The sequence below is a fragment of the Rhamphochromis longiceps genome, linkage group LG17, assembly GCF_057381845.1.
Source record: "Rhamphochromis longiceps isolate RC_006_pf linkage group LG17, R_longiceps_female_GT1.1, whole genome shotgun sequence".
NCBI classification, from domain to species: domain Eukaryota; kingdom Metazoa; phylum Chordata; class Actinopteri; order Cichliformes; family Cichlidae; genus Rhamphochromis; species Rhamphochromis longiceps.
The window spans coordinates 10,085,857-10,108,215 of record NC_140573.1 but is presented as its reverse complement, the minus strand read 5'-3'; the positions used below and the strand labels follow the sequence as shown (position 1 = coordinate 10,108,215).

At 40.1% G+C, this 22,359-nt stretch overlaps 1 protein-coding gene across 2 annotated transcripts; it reads right to left on the bottom strand.

Annotated features, from left to right (window-relative positions):
- Window positions 1–4: 4 nt before the first annotated feature.
- Window positions 5–21,781, bottom strand: eeig2b (EEIG family member 2b). 2 transcript variants are annotated; one of them, XM_085386842.1, is made up of 11 exons: window positions 21,507–21,781; window positions 16,131–16,251; window positions 13,159–13,188; window positions 12,603–12,719; window positions 12,208–12,254; window positions 11,508–11,602; window positions 7,636–7,737; window positions 6,476–6,704; window positions 4,953–5,089; window positions 4,327–4,396; window positions 5–2,655 (listed from the first exon to the last, which is right to left on the bottom strand). In XM_085386842.1, the coding sequence occupies exons 1-11, from the start codon at window positions 21,650–21,652 to the stop codon at window positions 2,613–2,615; spliced, it is 1,137 nt and encodes a 378-aa protein (XP_085242968.1). In that variant the 5' UTR covers window positions 21,653–21,781; the 3' UTR covers window positions 5–2,612. The 2 variants fall into 2 exon arrangements, with proteins under 2 accessions (XP_085242968.1, XP_085242969.1); XM_085386843.1 differs by having other exon boundaries at window positions 7,636–7,734.
- Between the last annotated feature and the right edge of the window lie 578 nt (window positions 21,782–22,359).

Here is a 22,359-nt window from a genome sequence, read left to right as displayed (position 1 = left end):
CTAGTGAACATTAAATCATTTTATTCTACTGTAGACATTTTAAGCATCCAGTACACTTGTTAAAGAAGCAAATGTTGGTCAAAAGAACAAGTCTTTAACAGGGAACACACTGGACAGTGTCGGAACATCACTATACAGAAGAATACACCTTAGTTTTGTAGACAACAGCTTCACAGAAGAGAAGAAGCAACCATGTTTGTAACAACATGTTAGGTACCGAGATGAACATACCTGTTTTACACAGGTAAAACAAGGGATTTTTACTTTACAAAACAAAACAACCGGTCACCATAAATCATACACATAACAGTCATATGTAGTGAAAGACTTTTAGAAACAAAAATCTTAACAAAAATATGGCACAATATCAGCAATGAAAGATTCAAAAACAGCTGCGTTCATTACATGTGATCAACATCAAACCAAAATAACACTGATTTACATTTATATCATATACACTGATGCTTATGCAGACATCTCTTCTTCAAACAAATGAAATTAAGTCCTACGTAGTAAATGGCAAGCAACATCCCTCCTTCAGCGTGGAAATGGATTAGAAGATGGTACAGCTCAAGTGAGGAGAAAACATTACAATGTGTCAGGCTCTGCAAAGCTTGTCACAGCTAAAAACGACAGCATAGTCATGCAGAGCACGGGAACGTAAAGACAGAACACTGACGTATAGTTAAAACACCATACACTGATGACACTTTGTGCAGATATTGATACAAGATGTATAAGAGTTAATCTAGAAGAGGCACTGATCCTACTTCTACTATGGCTTACGACAGGAGACAAGATTAGATGCTGTACAGTCTGTTGTGTCTAATGCTCTCAATGTGCATAGACCTACAGGCTCCCAGGTAATAACGGTTGTGTACTTTGGCTAACTTGTTCAACTAAACTGTGCACTCACTCTCCTAAGAGGCTAGAGATGGAAAGTCTACATGCATGGCACTAAGGATTTTAAAACTCTGGTGCATCTGAGTGCTCAAGCCTGTCTCCTGATATGAAGCTAGCAGATATACACGTTACACCCAATTACTGTAATACTCTGGGTCTTTTCTTCGAAGTACAGGTGCTATTGAGGATTTCCTTCATGGCAGTGAATTACTTAACTAATCCTTTTCTGTCCTATATTTTAAAACTAAAGAAAAAAACCATAGTGTACAACAGCTGCACCAGTCAAACAGTTAATGTGTCAGAGGATCTTTCTTGTGCAAGCATCCTGATCCACCAGACAGTTCATAGTGATATAGCTACAAATAGATATACATCTGCAACAGTGAATATTTTAATATATATATATATACCCTTCCATGTCAGTATTCATCAGAGGCCACTGTTATTTTTTGCATTCACTGCCATGTAAATGCAAAGAGCAGTAACAAGATAAAAGAGGGCAGTCTGGGACTACATACTTCTGCCACACTGTTATGATTAATTCACCTGGATCCAGAAAAACAGATAAGTTTGATATTTTTTTGACGATATTGAAGATATGACTCATTTTATTTTTGTGTGGAGACACTTAACAAAAACAACTCTGTGAAATTTAGTTTGCGACTGTTGCTTGTAGAACTATTTAGTCTTATTTTGTTATACAGAGGAAGAAACTAGAGAATGAGGTTGCCAATTAGGGAAATGATCCGATTTTAATTTAGTTTCAGCTTCACTTCAGGGGTTTTCTTGATGCTCTTTTGCTTCAGCTTCTATTGAGCTGCAGTATTGATGATGCTGTGATTTTTGGTTTAGTTTCCATCTCCTAATTGTAACATGGTTAAAGCTGTTAAAAAGCACAGTCTTAATTTTCTACAGTGTTTATATAGCAAAACAAATATTAAATAGCCAAGTCACCACTGACTAAATATTTTTGACAGCTCTGCATTTAGACAACGGGGGCCTCTGTGATTACATTTGGGGAAATTGTCCTCTTTTCTCTGTGTGGGTACCAATGTGGCATTCCTCACAAGAGATTATGTGTCCCTTCACTGAGATAACAGCGTTACTGTTGCTGCTAATAAAAGTGGCCGGTGTACCAGCACAACAAAGGAATAACCACATACACTCACACACATTCACACATCAAATAGCTCAATTTTTCATAGCAAAATATTCTCACCGGAGTGCCAACGACTACTTTTTGAGCAGCTTATCAGCAGAGATTAAATCCTATTTGATAAAGGAAGTCCAAAACAAACACCAAAGGAATGTCCTGATAGGATGTGATGTGTTTTCAGTCCGTTCTGATCTTCCCATCCTTGTGCCGTCTGGAGAGGAAAGGTAGATTTTTCACTTCATAAAAGTTTCAGTTGGTTTTACTTTGGATGTTTGGAGTTTGGATAGCAGGGAGCCAGAATTTAGATGCACAAGTGTTTTAGAACAATTGGTCACTGTGTTTCCTCCTCTCATTGATTCTTTAAGATAAAACCCGTCCACTTCTTTCTCCTAATGATATCTTAACCGATATAAACACAGGAAGGGCACTGGTGTAATGTCGACGGATCACTGAGTGATCAGCTTAGACACATGCTGATCGAGTAGGAATGAAGGTTGAAATGGAAACGGTCTCATTTCCAGTTGTTTCAGGTGTAATCAGAGATGCTGCACGTCTAACGCTTAATCACCACCTGCTCGTACGCTCCACCACCAACCCTAAGAGGACATGAGGAGGCAGAATTGGCAATCACACACACTTGTTTAAATCTTCATTAGTTATCACAAAAGGTACCAAACTGAAATCGTGTTATATAAAACCAAGATGGGGTGGGAGGTACAAAATATCATCTGAGCTCCAAGGCTGGTCTGGTAAACAGATGTTAGAAGTTTTGTTACATTGAGTTTGATTGAAAACAAAACAGTCCCCCTCTATCTCTCAGGTAGTGCTTCATTGCAAAGTCTTTGGTCATCAGAACTTTCCTTTGCTCTGCACCAAACCTGTAAACTTTAGGAAGAACCACTATCAGCTTTTTGTCTGCATTAATATTGAGACAACTGTGCTGCTGTGAAGTCACTACACTGCATTCCAAATTATTATGCAAATGATATTTGTCGCTTTCCTTTATAGTCGATTCAATGACAGTCAGTGTACTTTTCAAGTCAACCGTCAGAGCACAATTCAGATTTTATTGAACAAACCTCCCAGTGACAGCTGTGGTTTTGCAAATTTAAAACAAACAAACAAACAAACAAACAAACAAACAAAACCCTCAAAATGCACTGATCCAAATTATTATGCACAACAGTTTCAAAACATTTTATTGGTTATAAACAACTGAAAATTGATAAATTTGCAGCATAAGGTCATATTTACTGAAACCATAACAGGCCAAACTCCATGTTAACTCAGGAACCCTTCTTTGATACAAGTTTCACATTCTTGCATCCATTGAACTTCCAGGTTTTTGGAGAGTTTCTGCCTGTATTTCTTTGTAAGATGTCAGAATAACCTCCCACAGCTGCTGTTTTGATGTGAACTGCCTCGTCACCCTCAGATCTTTTGCCTGAGGATGTTCCAAAGGTTCTCCACAGGGTTGATGTCAGGGGAGGATGCGGGCCACACACCATGTGTTTCTCTTCTTTTATTCCCATAGCTGCCAATGCCAGAGAGTGGGACTGCACCCCTCAGTAAGACTGCTTGAAAATTACTCTTGATGTATTTCTGGGCCTACTGTAACCATTCCTGCTTGTGAGTATTGGTTAGGTGGTGGCCAAAATGGTAGGTTTATGCATAACTGCAAGCCTCTGGAGGTTTTCGGTACTACCAGCAGCTTCAATTACCTGCTTGCTGCTTTGTAATGGCATTTTAGCAGCTGTTCTGTGAATCTGATGAATTTGTCTGGCAGAAACCTTCATCTCTATGCCTTAGTCTGCACGAACCCGTCTGTGCTCTGACTCAGCCACAAGTTTCTTCACAGTACAATGGTTACGCTTAAGTTTTCATATTACATCTAATGTTCTCAGACCTTGTGTAAGGTATTGCACCAACACATTTCTGCAGCAGAGATCCTTTTACTTTCCCATATTGCTTGAAACCTGTGGCATGCTCAATGATGTGGAACATCTTAAGTAGTTTTCATTTTATTGGGCTCACCTGGCAAACTAATTATGACAGCTGTCTGAGATTGATATCAGTGATCCAAAGAGCCCAGAGACACAATACCATCCATGAGTTTAACTGAAAACAAAAGATTGAATGTTTACGACACTAAAATCTTATTTGCATAATAATTTGGAACGCGTTTGTACACTCGTCTCTCTGGAATCATACCCTCAGAAATCCCTACACTAGTTTGCTTGCTTTCTTCAGGTAATTGTGATGCTCACCTGGTGGGAAGGTGATGACTTCCAAGCGCTGTACTTCCCCCGGGTCCAACAAACAGCCGCAGGCCTTCCTCTGAAACGGTGTTCATAACATTTGGTCAGTACACGGAGAACCCACATCCTCCTGTATAATTCTTGTCATGACGAGCAGCCAGTTGCTAGGCAACCTAAAAATAATCATCTATTGACAGCAGCTTTCCATTTGTAGCTTTGAGCTGGATGAGACCTTGGAAGGGAAAACAATGCCTCACTCCTTAAAGTACACACACACACACTGACTCATGGGAAATGAATATGCAAATGTGCCGTGCATTAAACACATGCAGTAGTAACCTAGAATTGGGATGAATCCCATTGTTTTGTTTTGTATTGATTCATCTATTTTAGTTATTCATTAAGCTGAAATCTCTGTAGATCCATCAGATACTACTTGCTTCTGCCTGTGAAGATTTTCTTCATTTATATATTTCACAGAGATGCAAGTTTTGAAACTGACAATTTATTCTTTATCTAAGAGACCAGTTTAAAAGGAAAGGTCCCATAGCTCGTGTTTATGTCATTTTAGTGTAAGGATAAGAAAAGAAAAACAACAACTGCAAACAAAAAACAAAAAAGTGGACATGTCATACCCTCAGCACTTGAGTCCAGTAGGCCGGGTGTAAAGTCCTGACTCTGGAGAATCTTTTCCACAACATCGTCAGCATCCACCCGAGTGTCGTCCATTCTCTTCAGCTGAGACTCCATGGAGTCCTGTTTCACTGGGTGTCTGAGGGGAGAATACACAAGAGCGTCTGGAGTGTTTGAGGACAGCTGCTTTTACTGCAGAGTCAAACTGAAGCTTTGCTTCCTGTACTTCACATTTCATTTTGTGCTAATGAAGTGGAGTGATCAACCTGCTTACTTCTGCTTACCCAGTCAAAACTATACAGTGTTTCAGCTACTGTTTCAATCACTTACATTACGTCCATTGTAATTCATCCAGTTTTCAACACTAGTGGCGTGTGTTTTAATCACCATAAATGTAAAGTGAAGTACATTTTTTTATGCATTATAATAAAAGGTTTTAAAATATTACTTGTAAATACAGTGACGAGGCAAATTATTTAGAACTCAACTGATCTAAAAGGTCATGACTGTATCTGAACGTATAGTGAAGAGCACTAGAACTGCTGCTGCTAGTGCAGTGTGCCTTCTGACTACCCCTCTCTGCTCATCTGTTAATGTAACTTGCTGGCAATGTGGTTAATACTGAAAACATCTGTGATCAACTAGGTGAACACTGCTTATTAAGATTATTATCAAGGTTAGCATGGTAGTCACGTATGCATTGTAATTTTGTGGACATCTTATCTGTATTGACTGTTTTCAGGCAAAAGGTTTGAGTTTTTAATCACTCGATTCGTAAGTGTAGGAAGCTCAATCATTTCCTGCTTCCTGAGTTTGATAAATTTACCTACAGCTGCATGTCAGAAAAGTAAATATGTGGTTAGGTTAGCAACAACATAACAGGAAAAAGCTATCCTGTCACCACATGTACTTGGGGCACCCTTTGTTAACAACAATTCACACATGAATTATTATTCATTTCATCCTTGTAAAAAAAAAAAAAAAAAAAGACTAAACGTGCCATTTTGCAGAGGACAGAAGCATGACAATACTTCCTGTCTTTTTCTTGTCACAGTGAGGTATCTTAGCAACAGGGCAGAATGGTAGTTTATTTAGAGGTGCAGATATGATATTCTCCTTATCAAGTCTCTGCAAGAAAACTGATAAGTAAATTCCCATAAATGCTTAACTATTCCTACAAAACGCATCCTAAGCTGCATGTAAAACTAGCCCGCAGGAATACTCCTCTGCTCATGGTTGGACATTTTTAGATCCCATAAACACAATGAGAGTCTTTCAAAGAATAAAAGCTCACATAATGAAACCACAAATACACTTCCTCCAAAGCTCTTCTACTCTAACAGCTGCTTCCTGAAACATGACACTGGTCTCAGGGGTATTAAGTATAACTCCTACCATAAAAGCCTACCACGTTTGGCATGCTAACTGGATTCTCTCATCAAATATGATAAAGAAACATTTGTGTATACTTTTAGTACACACTGCATAAATAAATAATTTCAGTCTGCAGCTTTAACCGGTTTACCTGTTGAGCCGTTCACAGGAGGATGCACTCCGCACTGGTGTGCCCGGAGCATTGCCGGAAGCTGCTGAGGAGGTTGGGTGCTCAGGCAAAGCTGGACAGGTTCTGGATTCTCTGTCTTCACTGGGCTCCGGGATGCTACCAATACCTGTTGAAGCGCTGCCTACTGAATGATTTCTCCGGTGGCTGAACTCTGACATGCTGGAGGAGCGGGAGTGACCGGTGCTATAGCCTGAGAGACATGGGCAGTGACTGTATTAACATACAGCACCAGTATTTTACTTGATAAGCTCAGAGATTGTAACAGGTACAATTTTCTGTTTACAATTCCCCTTAAATGCATCATATGGATACAAATCCTGCACCAGTGTTTTGTAGCACTTCAAAGACCTGCTGCAGATATATATTCCTAATATAGCACATGGGTTAAATCTGCATTGCAACACTAATAAAGAGCAATTGATACGTACCCACACAAGTCCAATATTTTCATTACTAACTGGAGACAAATGACTTATTTGAGCTCATAAATGAATCAATCCATATCAAGTGCATACAGAGTTTTTGTTCTTTTGAATGCACTGTGCAGCAGATTTGTAACTTGCTCTGTACTAAATGATTTAGCCGTTCACGTGACACCCACACTCATGCTGTTCATGTCTGCGGGAAGCCAGCTAAAGCAAGAAGCGATCTCGGGCATCAGGTCACTTCCCACACACTAATGAGAGGTTTGAATAAATCTATCAACCATTTCACATGGAAGGAAATATATTTTTAAATTCTATATGAGCGGGTCATTAGAGCTGAGCTCAGTGCATCTCTTCACTTCCTCTGATCTTTTATTACTGTTATCCGATCTGCCTGCAATGGAAACTCGAGCCCTGGCTCTGAACTGCGCTGCTGGAGTGTCAATGGAATATGATTTTATTCTTTCCCTCCTCCTCAATCCAAAGGCCTTGTTTTCTCATTTTGACCTTGCACTCCTATTATTTAAAGTACAATTGATTGCAGGCGAACAAAAAAAAATTAGCATTATGTTTTATTTCTACTACTCGCTGCTAGCTTGGATACATACATAGACTATCTCTAAAGCAAAGTATGAACAACAGTAGATGATAACGACAAAAACAAAAGAAAAAACGGTTTACATTTTATACCCTTACCTGAGAGTTTTGACTGTTGGCTGGCGTAGCTGGAAGTTCGGGAGTGGCAGCAGCCACCAGGGTCATCTGACACAACAGGGCACTTCCCTTCCCGATTCTCTGCTGGATTAAAAAAAAAGTACAGACCCAGATGTTGGATGTGGATTTGAGTGAAAAACATGCACGTACAGCTTCTATGAAGCATCCTGTAAAAAATAATAAAATAAAGAAACTGCCTTCAGATAAGCCCATGCTGTGGACTAACATTTATGTATAGTATTCAAAGTGGAAGTAGGTAGTGGAAGCTGGAAAGATATTCATGCGTATCTAGAGTGAAATAATTCACTATCTCTGAGTTAATGAGCCAGTGGCCACAGTTGGCATGTGCAGGGACAGAGTCACTTCTGCTCAGACGAAAACAAACATATTTCCATCTGAAAAGAGCTCAAGTTAGTTCTGCGACCAAAAAGATGGTCTGCAATGCATAAAATCTCGGAAAATATATCATCAGAAGGGCAAAGCTGGATGCTAGTTGACAGCTTGGATAACAATTCTTTCAATTTAAGCCTTTAAAGAAAAAAAAGAAAGAAAAACACGTGCCACAGTTTTAATGTCAAATGGGCAAAAAGTGGGAGCTGCCAAAAAGCAATAACATTTCAGAGTTCAAATGTCTGTGGGAAGGTCTCAGCAGCCTCAGCAACACAGCAGAAAATAGACTACATAGAGGGGGATAACAACCAGAGACACATGAGGGGAGGTGGTCACAATGACCTCACAGCAAGTTTTTCTTTCTTCTTCTTCTTTTCTTTTAACTCCAGGCATTCCTCTAATTTAGAGAAAGAATTCCCTTCTGCACTGCACCAATCCACAGTGATCACAGCCAGAAACAGCAGCTTGTCTAAAACATACAGACTTCTTACACCTCTCCTAAATTTTTTTAAATGACACAACAACAGGTTTGTGTAGATTATCTCTGCTGGACAAATATCCACCAACAAAACATGATCAAAGACTCTCATACAGGACTTGAACTCGCGCATCTTGCACATATACGAAACATGGGGATGCACCGCTAAGGCAAGTTGGGAATGACATCAAGTGCATTGCACATGCAAACACACAACCCGTACCAGAAAGACTAGCACAAAAGTCCTATTTTTAAGCATGTAAAAGCCCCCTGGGTTAGAGCAGATTGGGGTTCATCTAAAAGAAAGCTAGTTTAAATTATACATGAAAGAGCTCTGCTACTCTCTGAAGCTTCCAGGAAGAACAAGCATTAAACACAGCAATGCGTTCACACATGAACACACATACTGAATAAGAGAGTGAAGAAGGCGCTGAAAGAGAAATCTTCAAGAGAAATGGTTTTTGTAGTAGGGGATGGGAGCAAAGTACAGTAGGAGTTATGGCGTCTATAATACAGGAAAAATCAGACAGGACAGTCTGCAGTTTGACAAATGAATATCAGCAGCGACGCGTGACACTAATGACAGCTAAAAACATAACTGTTAAGATTATGATGACCTACTCATGAACACTTTGTTTTTATTATCTTTTAGCTTTGTCAGCTACACAGAACAGTACAGCGTGGGCTACAGATTGCCCCTAACTGAAATAAATTTTAGCTTCTGCCTTTATCTTACAAGCTACAATGCTGGGAAGCTCCTGGAAGCTCTCCATGATCTTCCTGTATAAATCTAAACCAGATTAGCAGGAACTTGACACATCAATTACAGCCCCCTCCAAAAGGCCCGGTCACATTCACCATCTACAAGGGATGAAAACTCATCACAGATGAAGGTCTCTGTTTAAAAAAATAAAATCTGTAGCATTCAAATGTAGATTAATGTTAGTTGAAAGATAAGAAATCTCAATAGAAATAATGTTATTTTGCACTTCAGGCTGTGTCACACTAGCGCTGAGTGCCTGCTCTGCCAGGTCTCCCCTGAGAAAAAGACTAATCTCAAGAGACTTCCTCATAAATAAAAGGTTATATTTTAAATAGATAAATAAAAAGACTAAAAATAGGACAGCAACCTTCTTGTGACTAGAATCCACCGTTGCCTTGTGACTGCACTGGATTCTTTTACTTTTTGACAACTGATTGCAAGCGGTCAGGGCATCCATTTTCAACTAGGTCATTTGGTGGGAGCCGACTTGTCTCCAACAACTATAGTTTGACTTGAAATGACTGCAATAATGCTCAGACAGCCTGTCAAATGTTTGCAAATAATCATAGTCTCATTTATAAATGCAGACAGATTTCCAACACGTTGCAATCAATCCGAGTCTGTCTGCACTGATCAGAGCAACTCGTCTGTACCGTCAACTGGTTGTTTTCTATAAAACAAATGTGATTCTGCAGGCTAATTGCTGTCCTGCAGCAAAGTCAGCAGTTGCGAAGGAATTTCTGTTTTAGACCTATGAGGTTCTGGCTGGACTGTGCATGTAGACAGCAACAGATTTGTAATATGACACGATATTATCACAGTTATTTGCTATATTATCACAAACAGGTTCCACATAATTGACAACTTGACCCGATTCTATTGCAAACTTATAGCAGACTGATTGCAGATTGATGTACCAAAGTTGCAAAAACTGGTAAGTGACCCAACCCTCATCTTCACAGCAGCTATTCTAAAGGCAACACGATTGCAAGTATATTGCAGACAGTCACAATCATTTTGCTTGTGTTACTGTTTTCGTTGGTGTGACAGCAGCATTAAAAGACAAAGAGCCAGACAAAAGCATATTAAAGTGAATTAAGTTATCAAACACTTCACTAGATCACAGGTAACTCACAGGTCAAAGCTAGTAAAGGTTTGTGTGTTACTTTTGTTACAGGTGTCATTCTATGGTGGTTTATGTAAGAAAGCTGGGTCTGCAGGTTGTTCTGCTCTGTGGTAACACAGATGGGCTCTCTACAGTAACTCTGTTTGACATTTTCATTTCCAAATTTTATTAGATCAAACAGAGCTGCTCTGTCTCTACTCCTGACCTGGTTTTATCATTTGCATAGCTTCCTGTTTTCTCAACTATAAAGCAGCGACTCATTCAGAACATGAATTTGTCACCTATTCATTCCTTCATGATCATGTTTCCTGTCTGGGTTCAGCTCGAGAGACGATACTAAATGACTGAAAAACATTAATATTTTAATTTGACACAATTTCCCAGGAATACATCAAAATGAAGCAAAATTATTTATCCTGAAAGTGATTCAATATCTTTAGAAACGTTTGCTTCTGCTGGCATGGAGACTATTATTTGTAGCGCACTGTATTACGTTTTGATCAGTTTGAACCCAGAATGGGTGAAAATCAAATAAAAGGAGCCTTTAATGTTGGTACATCAAGCCAAGCAGATAAATCTGCTGAAGAAAATAAATTCTGAGCAGTGGAGGAAAACCTTTACAGAATAAAAATTTCATCACTTTGCTTTAAAACACTTTCATTTGTCCATCTCTAATACTCTTCTTTTATTTGTATTAGTTGTTTACTTTAGTTGATTAAATATTACATTTACTTATTCATACATTCATTCTTAGTTTTGTTTTTGCTGAGAAAACCAGGTTGTCAATGCTCATTTTTGTCAGTCAACTTTTCCTCCTCCAGATCAGTGCTAATCTCACGAGTGATCGTTCACGACTCCAACTGATGGAAATCGGTTGTACTAACTGAGAACTTAAATCCCTGCTGACAGAGCAGACAGGAGTGGCTGCACGATCTTAGATAATAATAACAACTGAAACATAGAAGTGGAGCTAAACTCTGAAAGAAGAAATTCTCAGCTTGTGATGAAGTACGATCTGTCAGGTGCCGGCAAATGTTTGGCAAAGCCAATGAGAAGATGAAGCAGAGAATAGGAGTGTAATGTAGCGTCGGCCTCACCGGAACAGCCTTTCTGTGAATCCCCTCCCTTCCTCTCTTCCAGGAGGCTCTCTGTATCACCCTGGATCGCGATCATTGTTGCTGTGCAGGGAGGCCTGATGACAGAGGCAAAACAACTGGCCTTTATGTTCTACTCCAATACTTAAATGCATCAACTAAACCCTAAGCAAAGACAAAAAGACAAAACTGCTAAAGGATTAGAAAATACAATATAACACATTATGTACAAGCTATTACTCAATGCTTTAAATAATGACAGCTTAAGCTCACAGTCACTTTAGAGTAGCAAAATCCTGTATCCAGAGAAACCTTTAAGTCTCAATGTTTAAACCTGTAAGTAGTACGCACACAGCTAGAGCTGTGGTAATAATTTAATTTAGTCATATGAAACTGAATAACTGAGGAAATAATAATACCTGTAAAGACAGAGCACAAGCAACAGCGCCGGTGCATCAAATGTAGCCGTTTTGAGAGAACAAAGAGGTTTTAAGTTACGGTGCAGGAAAGGTCATTGGGTCGGTTTTGTTGTCCTAGCTGTATTATCCACAAATCCAGATAAGCACAGCTCACAAAAGAGCATGATTAGTGTTTTAGTCTGAAAACGATTGGATTTAAATGACTTTCCAGTTTAAACATTTTTCAGTCAACAATCTCTGCTCACAGACTCTGCAGAGACGTACAAAAAATTGCCTTAACTCACGTTTTAAAACAGGGATCCCCCGACATGAGCTGTGTACTGATGATAACCTGTGGAGAGAAAGAAAAAAAAAAAAAAGTTAGCTTGGGTTTTACTTCCATTCAACTTGGCCAACTTCAGAAAAGTTGCCCACTTTAGCTTTGGAGTCAGCAAAAATGTGCTCACTGATTGAGGGGTCATGAAAAACAGCAAATAACGACTGTGGGCCTGCACGAATCTGCACGATCCTTTTTATTTCCCACAGGTGACACCTCTCATCTATGGCCATGGATTATTTCTGGCTCCACTGAACGACTCATCTTTGCTAGCAACATTTATGCAAAAACCTTTCTAGTGTGATTCTCTGAGTTTAGGAAAAACACCGCACTTGTGTCACTGAAGTCACATCAGACTGTTACCTTGAGAATGGAGTTATCCTGACGAGTATTTTTGGTATCGTAGCCTTCCAGCAGACATCTGCGGGTTGTATTCCCTGAGCCGGCAAACTCTGCTAAATTCAGATCTGCAAAACCAAGCTGAAGGAGAAAGAAAGAATGACACAGGGTAACCTTTGTGTTTTGTTATTTGCCCCTGAGGAGACGGCTCTTTTTCCCAGTCAGCAATATGACAAACTCTGGGTGGAAAATGACATCAAGAAGGACAGGAGACAAACTTGAATAAAACAATATCAGCAAATCTTACAGTTCACTTTTTCTTCAAATGATAAGCTAGGAAAGGGATACCTACTTAAGTATGTATAATAATAGGGTTTAGTTTGCTCATTAAATAATTACTTTCAACTAAATAGAAAAGGCATAACATAATGAGCCAACCTGCAGGCAGTGAAGGCCATCTGTTTGCTACATGCTCACAAGGCTAGCTACTTCAATATGGCTGATTACTGTAAAATCTGGGTGACCTGGAGGTTCGGCTCAGAGGACAGGGGTAGCGCATTGTAAACCTGTAATGAGTTACCTTTGCGTATGCCTTTCCACCCTTCAGCTCCTGCATAAGACAAGCAAAAACAAAAACATAACATTAATAAAATGACTTGATACTGTTAAAAAAAAAGGTTCCATAAGTTGTCTCCAGCTGTCATGCTAATGTTTTATATTGAACTGATCCTTGAATTTTTTTGTGGGGGAAACACTAAATTAAAAACATCAGTTTATTCTCTACATTCCTGATACTGTAATTTAAAAAAGGTATAATAATTAAAAGCTAAAGTAAAAGGTTGAGGGGATAAAGGTAAGGTAAGGTAAAACTTTACAGTTGTTAAACACAATGTTCTTATCACCAGAAAACTTTCAAAGTTGCATCCAAATAGCTGTGATGGGAAATTTTCAACAACATGAAAAGAAAAACAATTACATTGGTAAAAAGGAAGCACCCATGTAGGAAACATAGGGATTATCTGACTACTTAATATTGTGAGTCTCCTAAAACAAAGGGAGAAACACATCAGAAATAGCTTTCAGATTCAGTTTAATTGGATTTTAGTTTATATTGCATGAGATCATATGTCACCTCAGGGAACGTCACATGGTAAACTCAAAATATTACAAATATAGAAACTAAGCCAACAATTCCTCTTTGTGCAATAGTGAGCATGAAAACATGCATGCTCACAGCCAGAGACTAGGGGCCTGTTCTTCGTACGTCGCTTACTACATCCAAGATCAAATGACACATCCAAGACCAAACCATCGCGCTAACCGTGAGCTCGCTAATCCGGTTCCCCGAACACGCCTGCTGTTGACGATTAGTACAGCTGGACGCAGTAATGTGACATCACTGGGTGTCGTAAAAGGGGCTACGCATCGATAGTAGAAACATTGATCGGCAACCCGCTGATTGGTCGGCGAAAATGTCGAAGGGGCGCGCTCGGTATTTTCCGGCAGCAGAGCAAGAACTCATGAGTGAGGGATTTCAGGAGTTTCAGAGTTTAATTAAAACGCAAGAGAAAACTGCAAAGGCTGCAGAAGCAAGGAGAGAGGGCTGGCAGAAAGTTGCTGACAAATCAAACTCGTAGGTAATTTAATAATAATACTAATAATAATGGATTGGGTTCATATAGCGCTTTCCAAGGCACCCAAAGCGCTGTACGATACCACTATTCATTCACTCCCACATTCACACACTGGTGGAGGCAGCTACGGTTGTAGCCAGGCTGCCATATCGCGCCATCGGCCCCTCTGGCCAACACCAGTAGGCGGTAGGGTAGATCTATCATATGACACTATATTGTCCAATATCATATGGCATTATATTATATTATAATATGTTATATTATATCCCCTTTCACATTAGAGCCACAACAGGACCCACAAGAACATGGGAACAAGTAAAAGTGGAATACAGGAGTATTCTACAGAATGGTAATATTTATCTCTTAGATTGCTTTTCGTCTCTTGGCAAGGTAATACTGGCCTGTAATACTCTGTTAGTTTGTTCATAACAGCAACCAAGAAAAGGGCAGAGGAAAAAAAGACAGGTGGTGGTCCTGCACCCCCTCGTCAACAAGTTGGTTATGTAAATAATACCCTCACGGGAATATCGATATCTCTCAATGAGCACACTGTCGCGCTGAGCTAAAGGATCCTGTCTATCCCGCAATATACGCTGAATTCTGAGGACTCTCCTTATCAATCTTGCACCTTCCGCAATGGGTGGCTCGCGTAAACGGACAGGACATGGCTGCGACAGGCTTCCCAAATCCACCTTCGCTTTTATAGCCGTGGTCTCTCATCTTGATTACACGAAGTAATTTACAATTACTACTCTGAAATATGACTTACATCTGTAATAATCACATACATGTAATAGAATGTTAATAGTACATTTCCCTTTTTTAGGAAATGACCTGTATGTATCTGTGTGAAATCAATAAAAGGATCAAGTGCTGCATTGTCTTTAGTTACATTGATGTTATTTATTTATGGTGAAACAGTGGTGGAATATCGCTGTTGCTTTCGTATAAATGAAGCGGACATACCTGCGTGGCCGCGATCTAATCCTGTTTACATAAAGTAAACCTGCTCCAGAGCAGGTTTACGCTTACGGCTCTGTTGCTATGACAGCAAGTCCCGGATGAGCTTCGGGGAACCGAACGATCCAGGATCACGCAAAATCGTCAACAATCTAATCCAGCTAACTTACTTAGCGAGGTACGAAGAACAGGCCCTAGATCTATTGGAGATGGTTATCTAGGAGATTGTGATTGTCCTGCAAGAAAACAGCCATTCACCAGCTGAACTGGGGAAAACACTTTGTGTTTTATTCTTTATTTGTCAGGGACAATGCACAAAAATACTGATCTCATAAGAAGAAAAAAATTGGATTTTGACCAGATTTAGATACTAGCCGATTTCTATCTGCAGTCTTTGGGCAGGTATACATAATAATAAACAAACTAGAGTAGAGATCACTGACAGTGTACACTGTGTGATAGGGAGTATATGTACATGTACTAGTTACTCTAGTAAAGCTAAAGTAAATTAGTTTCCTTAGCTTACTGTGTCCGTTACAGGAGTTTGCACAACTTTTGTGTAGTACTCTGAGCCAAAGAGCCAGAGACATTGGGTTGTTAATGAAGCTGTAGTGCCTTGTAACGTTGCACAAACTTAGTGTAGACAGTGTAACTTGTGTGGGGCCAGAAAAATAGCTTATTTGGAGGAAAAGCCAAAAAACCCCAAACCAAACTCCTGAAGCAGCTTTTTCAAACATAACAGGCGATTTATACATCCAGTTTTTTATGTCCTGATTTCCACTATGACTCAAGTAATGGCTAAGTCTCTGTTCATTATCACAACGTCAGGAGGCATCAACTCAGGACAGGGAAACTTTGTCCAGAAGGACTGACCAGGCTTAGGGTGGGCAGCTATCTACCGTGACCGGTTGGGGTGAGATGAGAGTGGTGGGAAAAAGGCTAAATCATAATACTTTACCTTTCTGACAGACACACGACACACACAGGGGTCCAGAACACCTGTGCCTGCGTTGGCGCTCATCTTGCACGGGAAAGAGAACCGTTTCTTCCATCGGACACAGTTTGCCTGCACAGGTTCCCTGTATGGACACACAGACACCAGCTTTAAGCACCCAGTAAGGTCACATGTTTGTTTGATTCGTATGCTGGAGCCTGAAAAGCTAATTCACAACTTGGCCTCTAGATTTAAACGAGTAGAGGCTGGCGCAAACACTGGCATGATTGATAAAATCATTTGAGTATTTTTTATTGTTTTAGACTCTACTTGCATTGTATGCTGTATACAGAAGGGATTTGAGAAATAAATATTTGTATTCTAAAGAGCAAACAAACCAACAAACATATCAGTTCTAATCTATTGTAATTATTTGATTTGCTACCAAAACAAACACGCAAATGTATCACGACATTTTAAGTGAAAGCCAGCCCAAATCATGTATACAGCCACGCAACCCGCCCTCAGAAACTTCATTTCATAAATTTCAATCTCTGTTACGTAACAAATGAAGTGACTTCAGCTGAAAGACTGCTGGATTAACATTTCCCGCATCTCTTCCCTGCTTAAGGGCATCCGTTCAAGCTGCCAATACGAGCCCATGTGCTCATTCTCAGCACCTAATAAGCAAGCTATTTAATTACAGCCTTAATTTCTCCTATTGATTCATTTAACTGACAAATCCAGGGGCTTTGGTAGCAGGTGTGGTGTTTACTGGCACGAAAGTAAAAAGAGAGCGGCAAATCCTCCACCGTCTAGAGGTTAAAACGACTGTGAGGTGCAGCCTGCTGTCAGTGAAAGGATGAGACGAAGTGAAAGAGAAAGACTGAGCGTGGGCAGAATTACGATACCGCAGATGGCCTCACTTTCACTGGCATCTTCTCCTCTCCCACTCACCTAACCAGCTTCCATCTGGTAGCTTACACACCATTCATTTGGTTTGGCTTCAGCTGGATTTCAACACACACACAAAGACTTTTTAATACAGTATAAATAAAAATGATGTAACAAGCCTGAAATCGGAAAGGAGCGTTAAGACTACAACAATTAGCAGGGTGTGCAGATCCTTTTTAAGATGGGCAAAACCGAATGAACATACAGGGCTGCGTTTTGCCCTGTATCCCTGCATTACTATAAATAAAAAGCAGCAGATGCATGACTAATGTTTCACAAACACTGACTCCATCCTGAGGTTGATAAATCTCAGACAGCGAACTCCCCGAGTCGAGAGGGAACTCCCAGCCAGCTGGACACACCGTGTGCTTCGGGAATTCTGACTCGAGTTTATGCGCTGTGGTTCACTGCACTTCTCCGCGCATCAAAATCCTATTAGCGTGCGTTATGACTAAGTCTGGTTTTAAGCACAAGCAGAGGTCATCTCTGTCATCCCTCTACACGGCTCGGGTCTCTTGTTAAACAACACATGCTCTTTAAAAGGCGACTGCAGGCAGACTTCACACGGGAATGCTTCCACAAATACAAATCTTTTCAACTGTTTGGATGCAAAGCTTTCAGACCTCGATTAGATCACTCTGGATGTTTTCACTGTCATGTTTTCAAAGATGCATCTTTATAGAAATAGAACAAACTGTTTTTTCCAGAAATGGCCGTGCATATCAGATGAAAAGCTACACCAAAGGAAAACTTCCCTTCCACTTCCAGTTTGGAAGATTAAAAGAGTCTGAGAGGAAATCTAGTTTTTGGGGCGGTCTAACATAAACCAAACTGATGTTAAAAAAAGAAAGAAAGAAAGAAAAATCCTATTAAATCAGCAATGGGTTGAGTATAAAACACTGTCGAGCCAATTAGGGATTAATTAGGGACAGAACTTTGTTTGGCTTCATCTTTATTTTCCTTCTTTTCTTAAAGTGGTTACTTACACGTGGAAAAGACCGCAGATTTCATAAAAATAATAAAAGGATGACATTGACATGACATCTGAAAACATCCTAATTCACACTGTCAAGCACAGACTGGACCTTTTTAGCTAACAGAAGCCTGTTATATAATCAGAGTGAAGCCCATGTAATCCCTAAAGCCTACAAAAACTACAAAACGATGTGTGCTGCTGCTTTTATCCAGTGTTAAAGACCCGTCTAATTTATGAGTGAAAGGCATTAATGGGCATGCTGTAGGAACAGCTTTAAGTTGACACAGTTAACATACTTAGGGGGACAACTCTGCAAAAGGTCACTTCTTGTCATGGCCAAAAGCTGGTACTTCATGATGCGGTTCCTTATAACAACTATTTTAATGTGTATGTGGTCAAATATTTTGACACTTTTAATTTGCAGAGTTTACCAGTTTATATATGTCACACCTCTGCCACCTTATAAGCTAAAAGTCGAGTAACTCCTCCTTTACATTCTTTCTTCTGTTCGAAATGTGGCAACCTGAATTTATTTTAGACAAGCGGAGCTGTCACAGGGTGCTGTTTGAGTATGAAACATTTCTCTCAGAGATGTGCATGTTTAGGTTTATTCAAGTCTGAGATTTAAGCAACCCCTTTTAAGCTGTCCAAGCAGCTTTTTCTCAGCCTCTGTTATTTGTTAGTTTTAAATGACTTTTTTGGCTTGCAAATTGTGTTTCCACACAAACCACTACAACTGGCTGAGGTAAGCTGCAAAGCTCATGTGTCACAAGACCACCTATTAGCCAATAAGAAAAAGACACAAACCCTGTGCAGCTGGGTTGTCATTTCCTGGATGTTAATTGTAGATGTACAAACAGAGATACTGCACATGTCGATTCTGTTTATGGAAAGGATGTATCAATGTGGCCAACACACGCTCAGGAGTAGGTGGGCCTTTTAATGTGCATACTTAGAACTCTGAATTTTCAATTGATTTTCCCGTGGTTTGGTTTTTAGAGTGATGCTGCAAATGAGTTTATGTTGCAGGAGCCTTAGATTTTTTTCATTTAAAAAATGAAAAATGTGCATCTTACGTTGAGCCCAATGCTACAATATAACGCTTAAAATTAATATTTCAATTCTGAAGCTCTGCTGTAAAATGTAGAAAGTAAAGGAATTACTCCATCACTTGAACAACTTGTCCTGTTACTCTGAATTGACACGAGAGCTGCAAATGAGTCATTTGGCTCAGAGTCTCTTCTCCTTAGCGCTGCTGTCCATCACTGTCTTAATGTTATGGGAAGCTTCACATATATCTGAGCAACACTGGGCAGCTCTGTGTGTTTTTATAACTAAAATCCAAACACATACTTAAGTTAACTGGTACTGCTTACTGACAGCGAAATAACAAACAGCGACATAGCTAACTGTGAAATATAAATTTCAGGCTCTTATTGATACTTCTTTCCCTTTCAGGGTCACCAGAGCGGCTCATTGGCCTCCATCTAACCCCAACTCTAATCTTGCCCATTCTGGTCACTCCAATTGAAAATCTTAACATCTTCAACTTAGCCTTTTGTCTTTCTGTTAGTGTCACAGTGTCCAAACCATCCATCATAGCAGGTCTCACTACCATCTCTGTTTCACTCGTGTTACTATCCCTCTGTCACAAATTACCCTGACACTCTTCCTCACCCTGCCTGCACTCACTTCTTCACCTCTCTTGTGCAGTGTCTGTTGCTTTGGATGGTTGACCCCAGGTATTTAAACTCATCTACCTTCACCGTCCCTTCTCCTTGCATGTTCACAGCCATACCTGTCTCCTCTCAGTAACACATGTATTCTCTCGTTTCTTTATAACTTTCATTGCTCTTCTCTCCAGTGCATACCTCCCCCTCTCCAGGTCTCTCGCTGCAGATCACAATGTCATCTACAAACAACATATTCCACAGAGACTCCTGCCTGACCACATCTGTCAGCCTGTCCATCACCACTGCACACAAGAGAAGACTCAGAGCTGATGTCTGATCTAATCCCACTTCCACCAGTCAGTCCTAACGCACGCTTCACCACTGTCTCACTTTCCTATACCACCCTCACATACCTCTCTGGCACTCCTGACTTCCTCATGCAGCACCACAGTTCCTCTCTCTTGGCACACTATCAGATCCTGTCTCTAAACCCAAAAGGACACAGTGACCTTCTCTAGACTTCTCCATGAACACTGAACAAACATATTGACAGCGCTCAGCATGAAGCCCTAGTGTGGCTCACAGATTACCAAAGCTGCGACTGTTTGCAGAAAAGCTGATTCCTATCATGCGACCTGTGCAATCATCTTGCAATCAAAAGTGGTCCTGAGTGCTCTGGACAACCATTTAGTCACCACAAGTTGCAAAAAATTCAATACAACCATCAAGCAGCCTTGCCAAGCTAAGTGTATCCAGTGTTGGATGGTTTTTCGGTTGAGTGGATATAATGTAAGTTTGCTCGGATAACATTACCTCATGATGGCGGTCCATAAGATGAGCCCTCTTGTTCAGAGTATTTCCAGAGATAATAAAATATCGAGATTTGATGCCCCTGTATCCATACAACACCGCAACACTATCAATTTTTCTCCCAGCTCTATTATGTATGTATTGCAGGAAAGGCATTTAACAGTCTGAGTATACAAAAACTGAAATGTAATAGTGTATAAGCCAGTAATCGTCTAATTATTCAATCTGAGAGTTAATGAAAATAAAGATAATCAGATGAGATGATTATCTTTGCTCGTCTCAATTTGATAACACTGATGTTTACTACATTGGCATGATCTTATAAACTTTAGGAAGAAAACTTCACACTTAAAATTTAAGTTGCTGGCCTGGTATGTGAAGACTGGTCAGCTATACATACAACTATACACAAGAAGTGAAACAATTTTCTGACGAAATGGGGATATGACAATATACACAGTCCTTGCATTAGAACTCGGGTTCATATGTTGATTAACGGGAGGTTGATTAAACACACTGAAACACATCCCACTACTTCAGTGAATACATCATGGCAAAATATGGAACTGACACCATTGAGTCAGCACCGAAAAGCTTAAGGAGTAATATTCAGCTTTGTGACAGCTATGTGACGAGTGAGCTGCCCTCAGTACTTAATTCCACAACTAAGCGAAGAAGTGGGCCTAAAATTTAACCAGGGAATTCCAAATGGACACTTGTTTAAATGAACGTTACCACCAAACACCCAAAGCTACTAAAACTAAGCAACGCGATGCTGCAAACTAGCACCGACCAGAAGAAACTAATTAGCCCTACACCATTAACGTTATTGGCACACAACTAATGGACGTTAACTATGTTCTTGTAGCCCATTAGCTTAGTTAGCTGTTAACATTTCCTAAAGGCACGAGTTAGTTCACCCTGCGGACTGAACAGCACGCCGTCAGTCAACGTTTGAGTGGCTGAATCAAAGCCAAGCACCCTCACCGAGAAGACTCCTCGGAGAAGCCGCCGTCCAGCAGCCTGACTTTACAGAAGAGGACACCGTTGACAAAGGGGACCGACGACAGCTCGTCCAGGTCAAAATCCACCTTGAACTTGAATTTCTTCTTTTTCATCATCATTAAATCCATACACCGCTTCAGTGCCTTTGAAAAGATGCTCCGGTGTCGCCCGTCGCTGACATTACTGCCCCATTGTTGTGAAGCACAGACAGAACCAGCTTGGTGTTTGTGGGAGGATGGTGAAGCTACTGGTGACAAAAGTCCGTCATCGGCTCAGAGTACGGGCAGAGCTCTATCCTATCTTGATCTTTCAAAATAAAAGCGCACGTTTCATGTGCAGCATGGAATTGGTGTGAAAAAGTTCAAAGGTCTTCTTTGAATGTTGGCTACCTTTTGTTTTGTTCTCAGATAAAAATGATCCCACGCTGATTCAATAATGTTGAGGCCTGGGCTTTGTGGAGGCCAATCCATGATGGGTAGTGCTTTGTAAAACGTATTTGTTTATCAGATTTTTTTTTAATTACAAGTTTGGGTCCTTGGAAACAAAAATATAAATAAATAAGATCAAGATTCAAGAAGTTTATTGTCATGTACACCGCAAAACACAAATCGTTAAGTAGAGCAATGGCATTCTTACTTTGCAGGTTCGTTTCACACGACTAAAAGAAAGCAATAATAAGTAAAACAGTAAAACAGTGCTTTGTAGATCTTGTAGCTTATATGTGGATGTGTGTGTTTGCGATTCTGATGATCCGCGGGGATTTTAAAATTCAAATAAATGTGTTGCTTCAATTCCAAGACCTGTTTTTGTTTTTAAGAGCTAACACTTTATTTAA

What these genes read in the sequence shown, in the direction of transcription:
- eeig2b (XM_085386842.1), bottom strand. Translation starts at nt 21,652, where the DNA reads ATGGATTTAATGATGATGAAAAAGAAGAAATTCAAGTTCAAGGTGGAT. An exon ending in TCCTGTGAACGGCTCAACAG is followed by an intron (nt 5,090 to 6,475) that starts GTAAACCGGTTA and finishes TTCTCCCCTCAG; the next exon opens with ACACCCAGTGAAACAGGACT. An exon ending in ACTGGACTCAAGTGCTGAGG is followed by an intron (nt 4,397 to 4,952) that starts GTATGACATGTC and finishes ACACCGTTTCAG; the next exon opens with AGGAAGGCCTGCGGCTGTTT.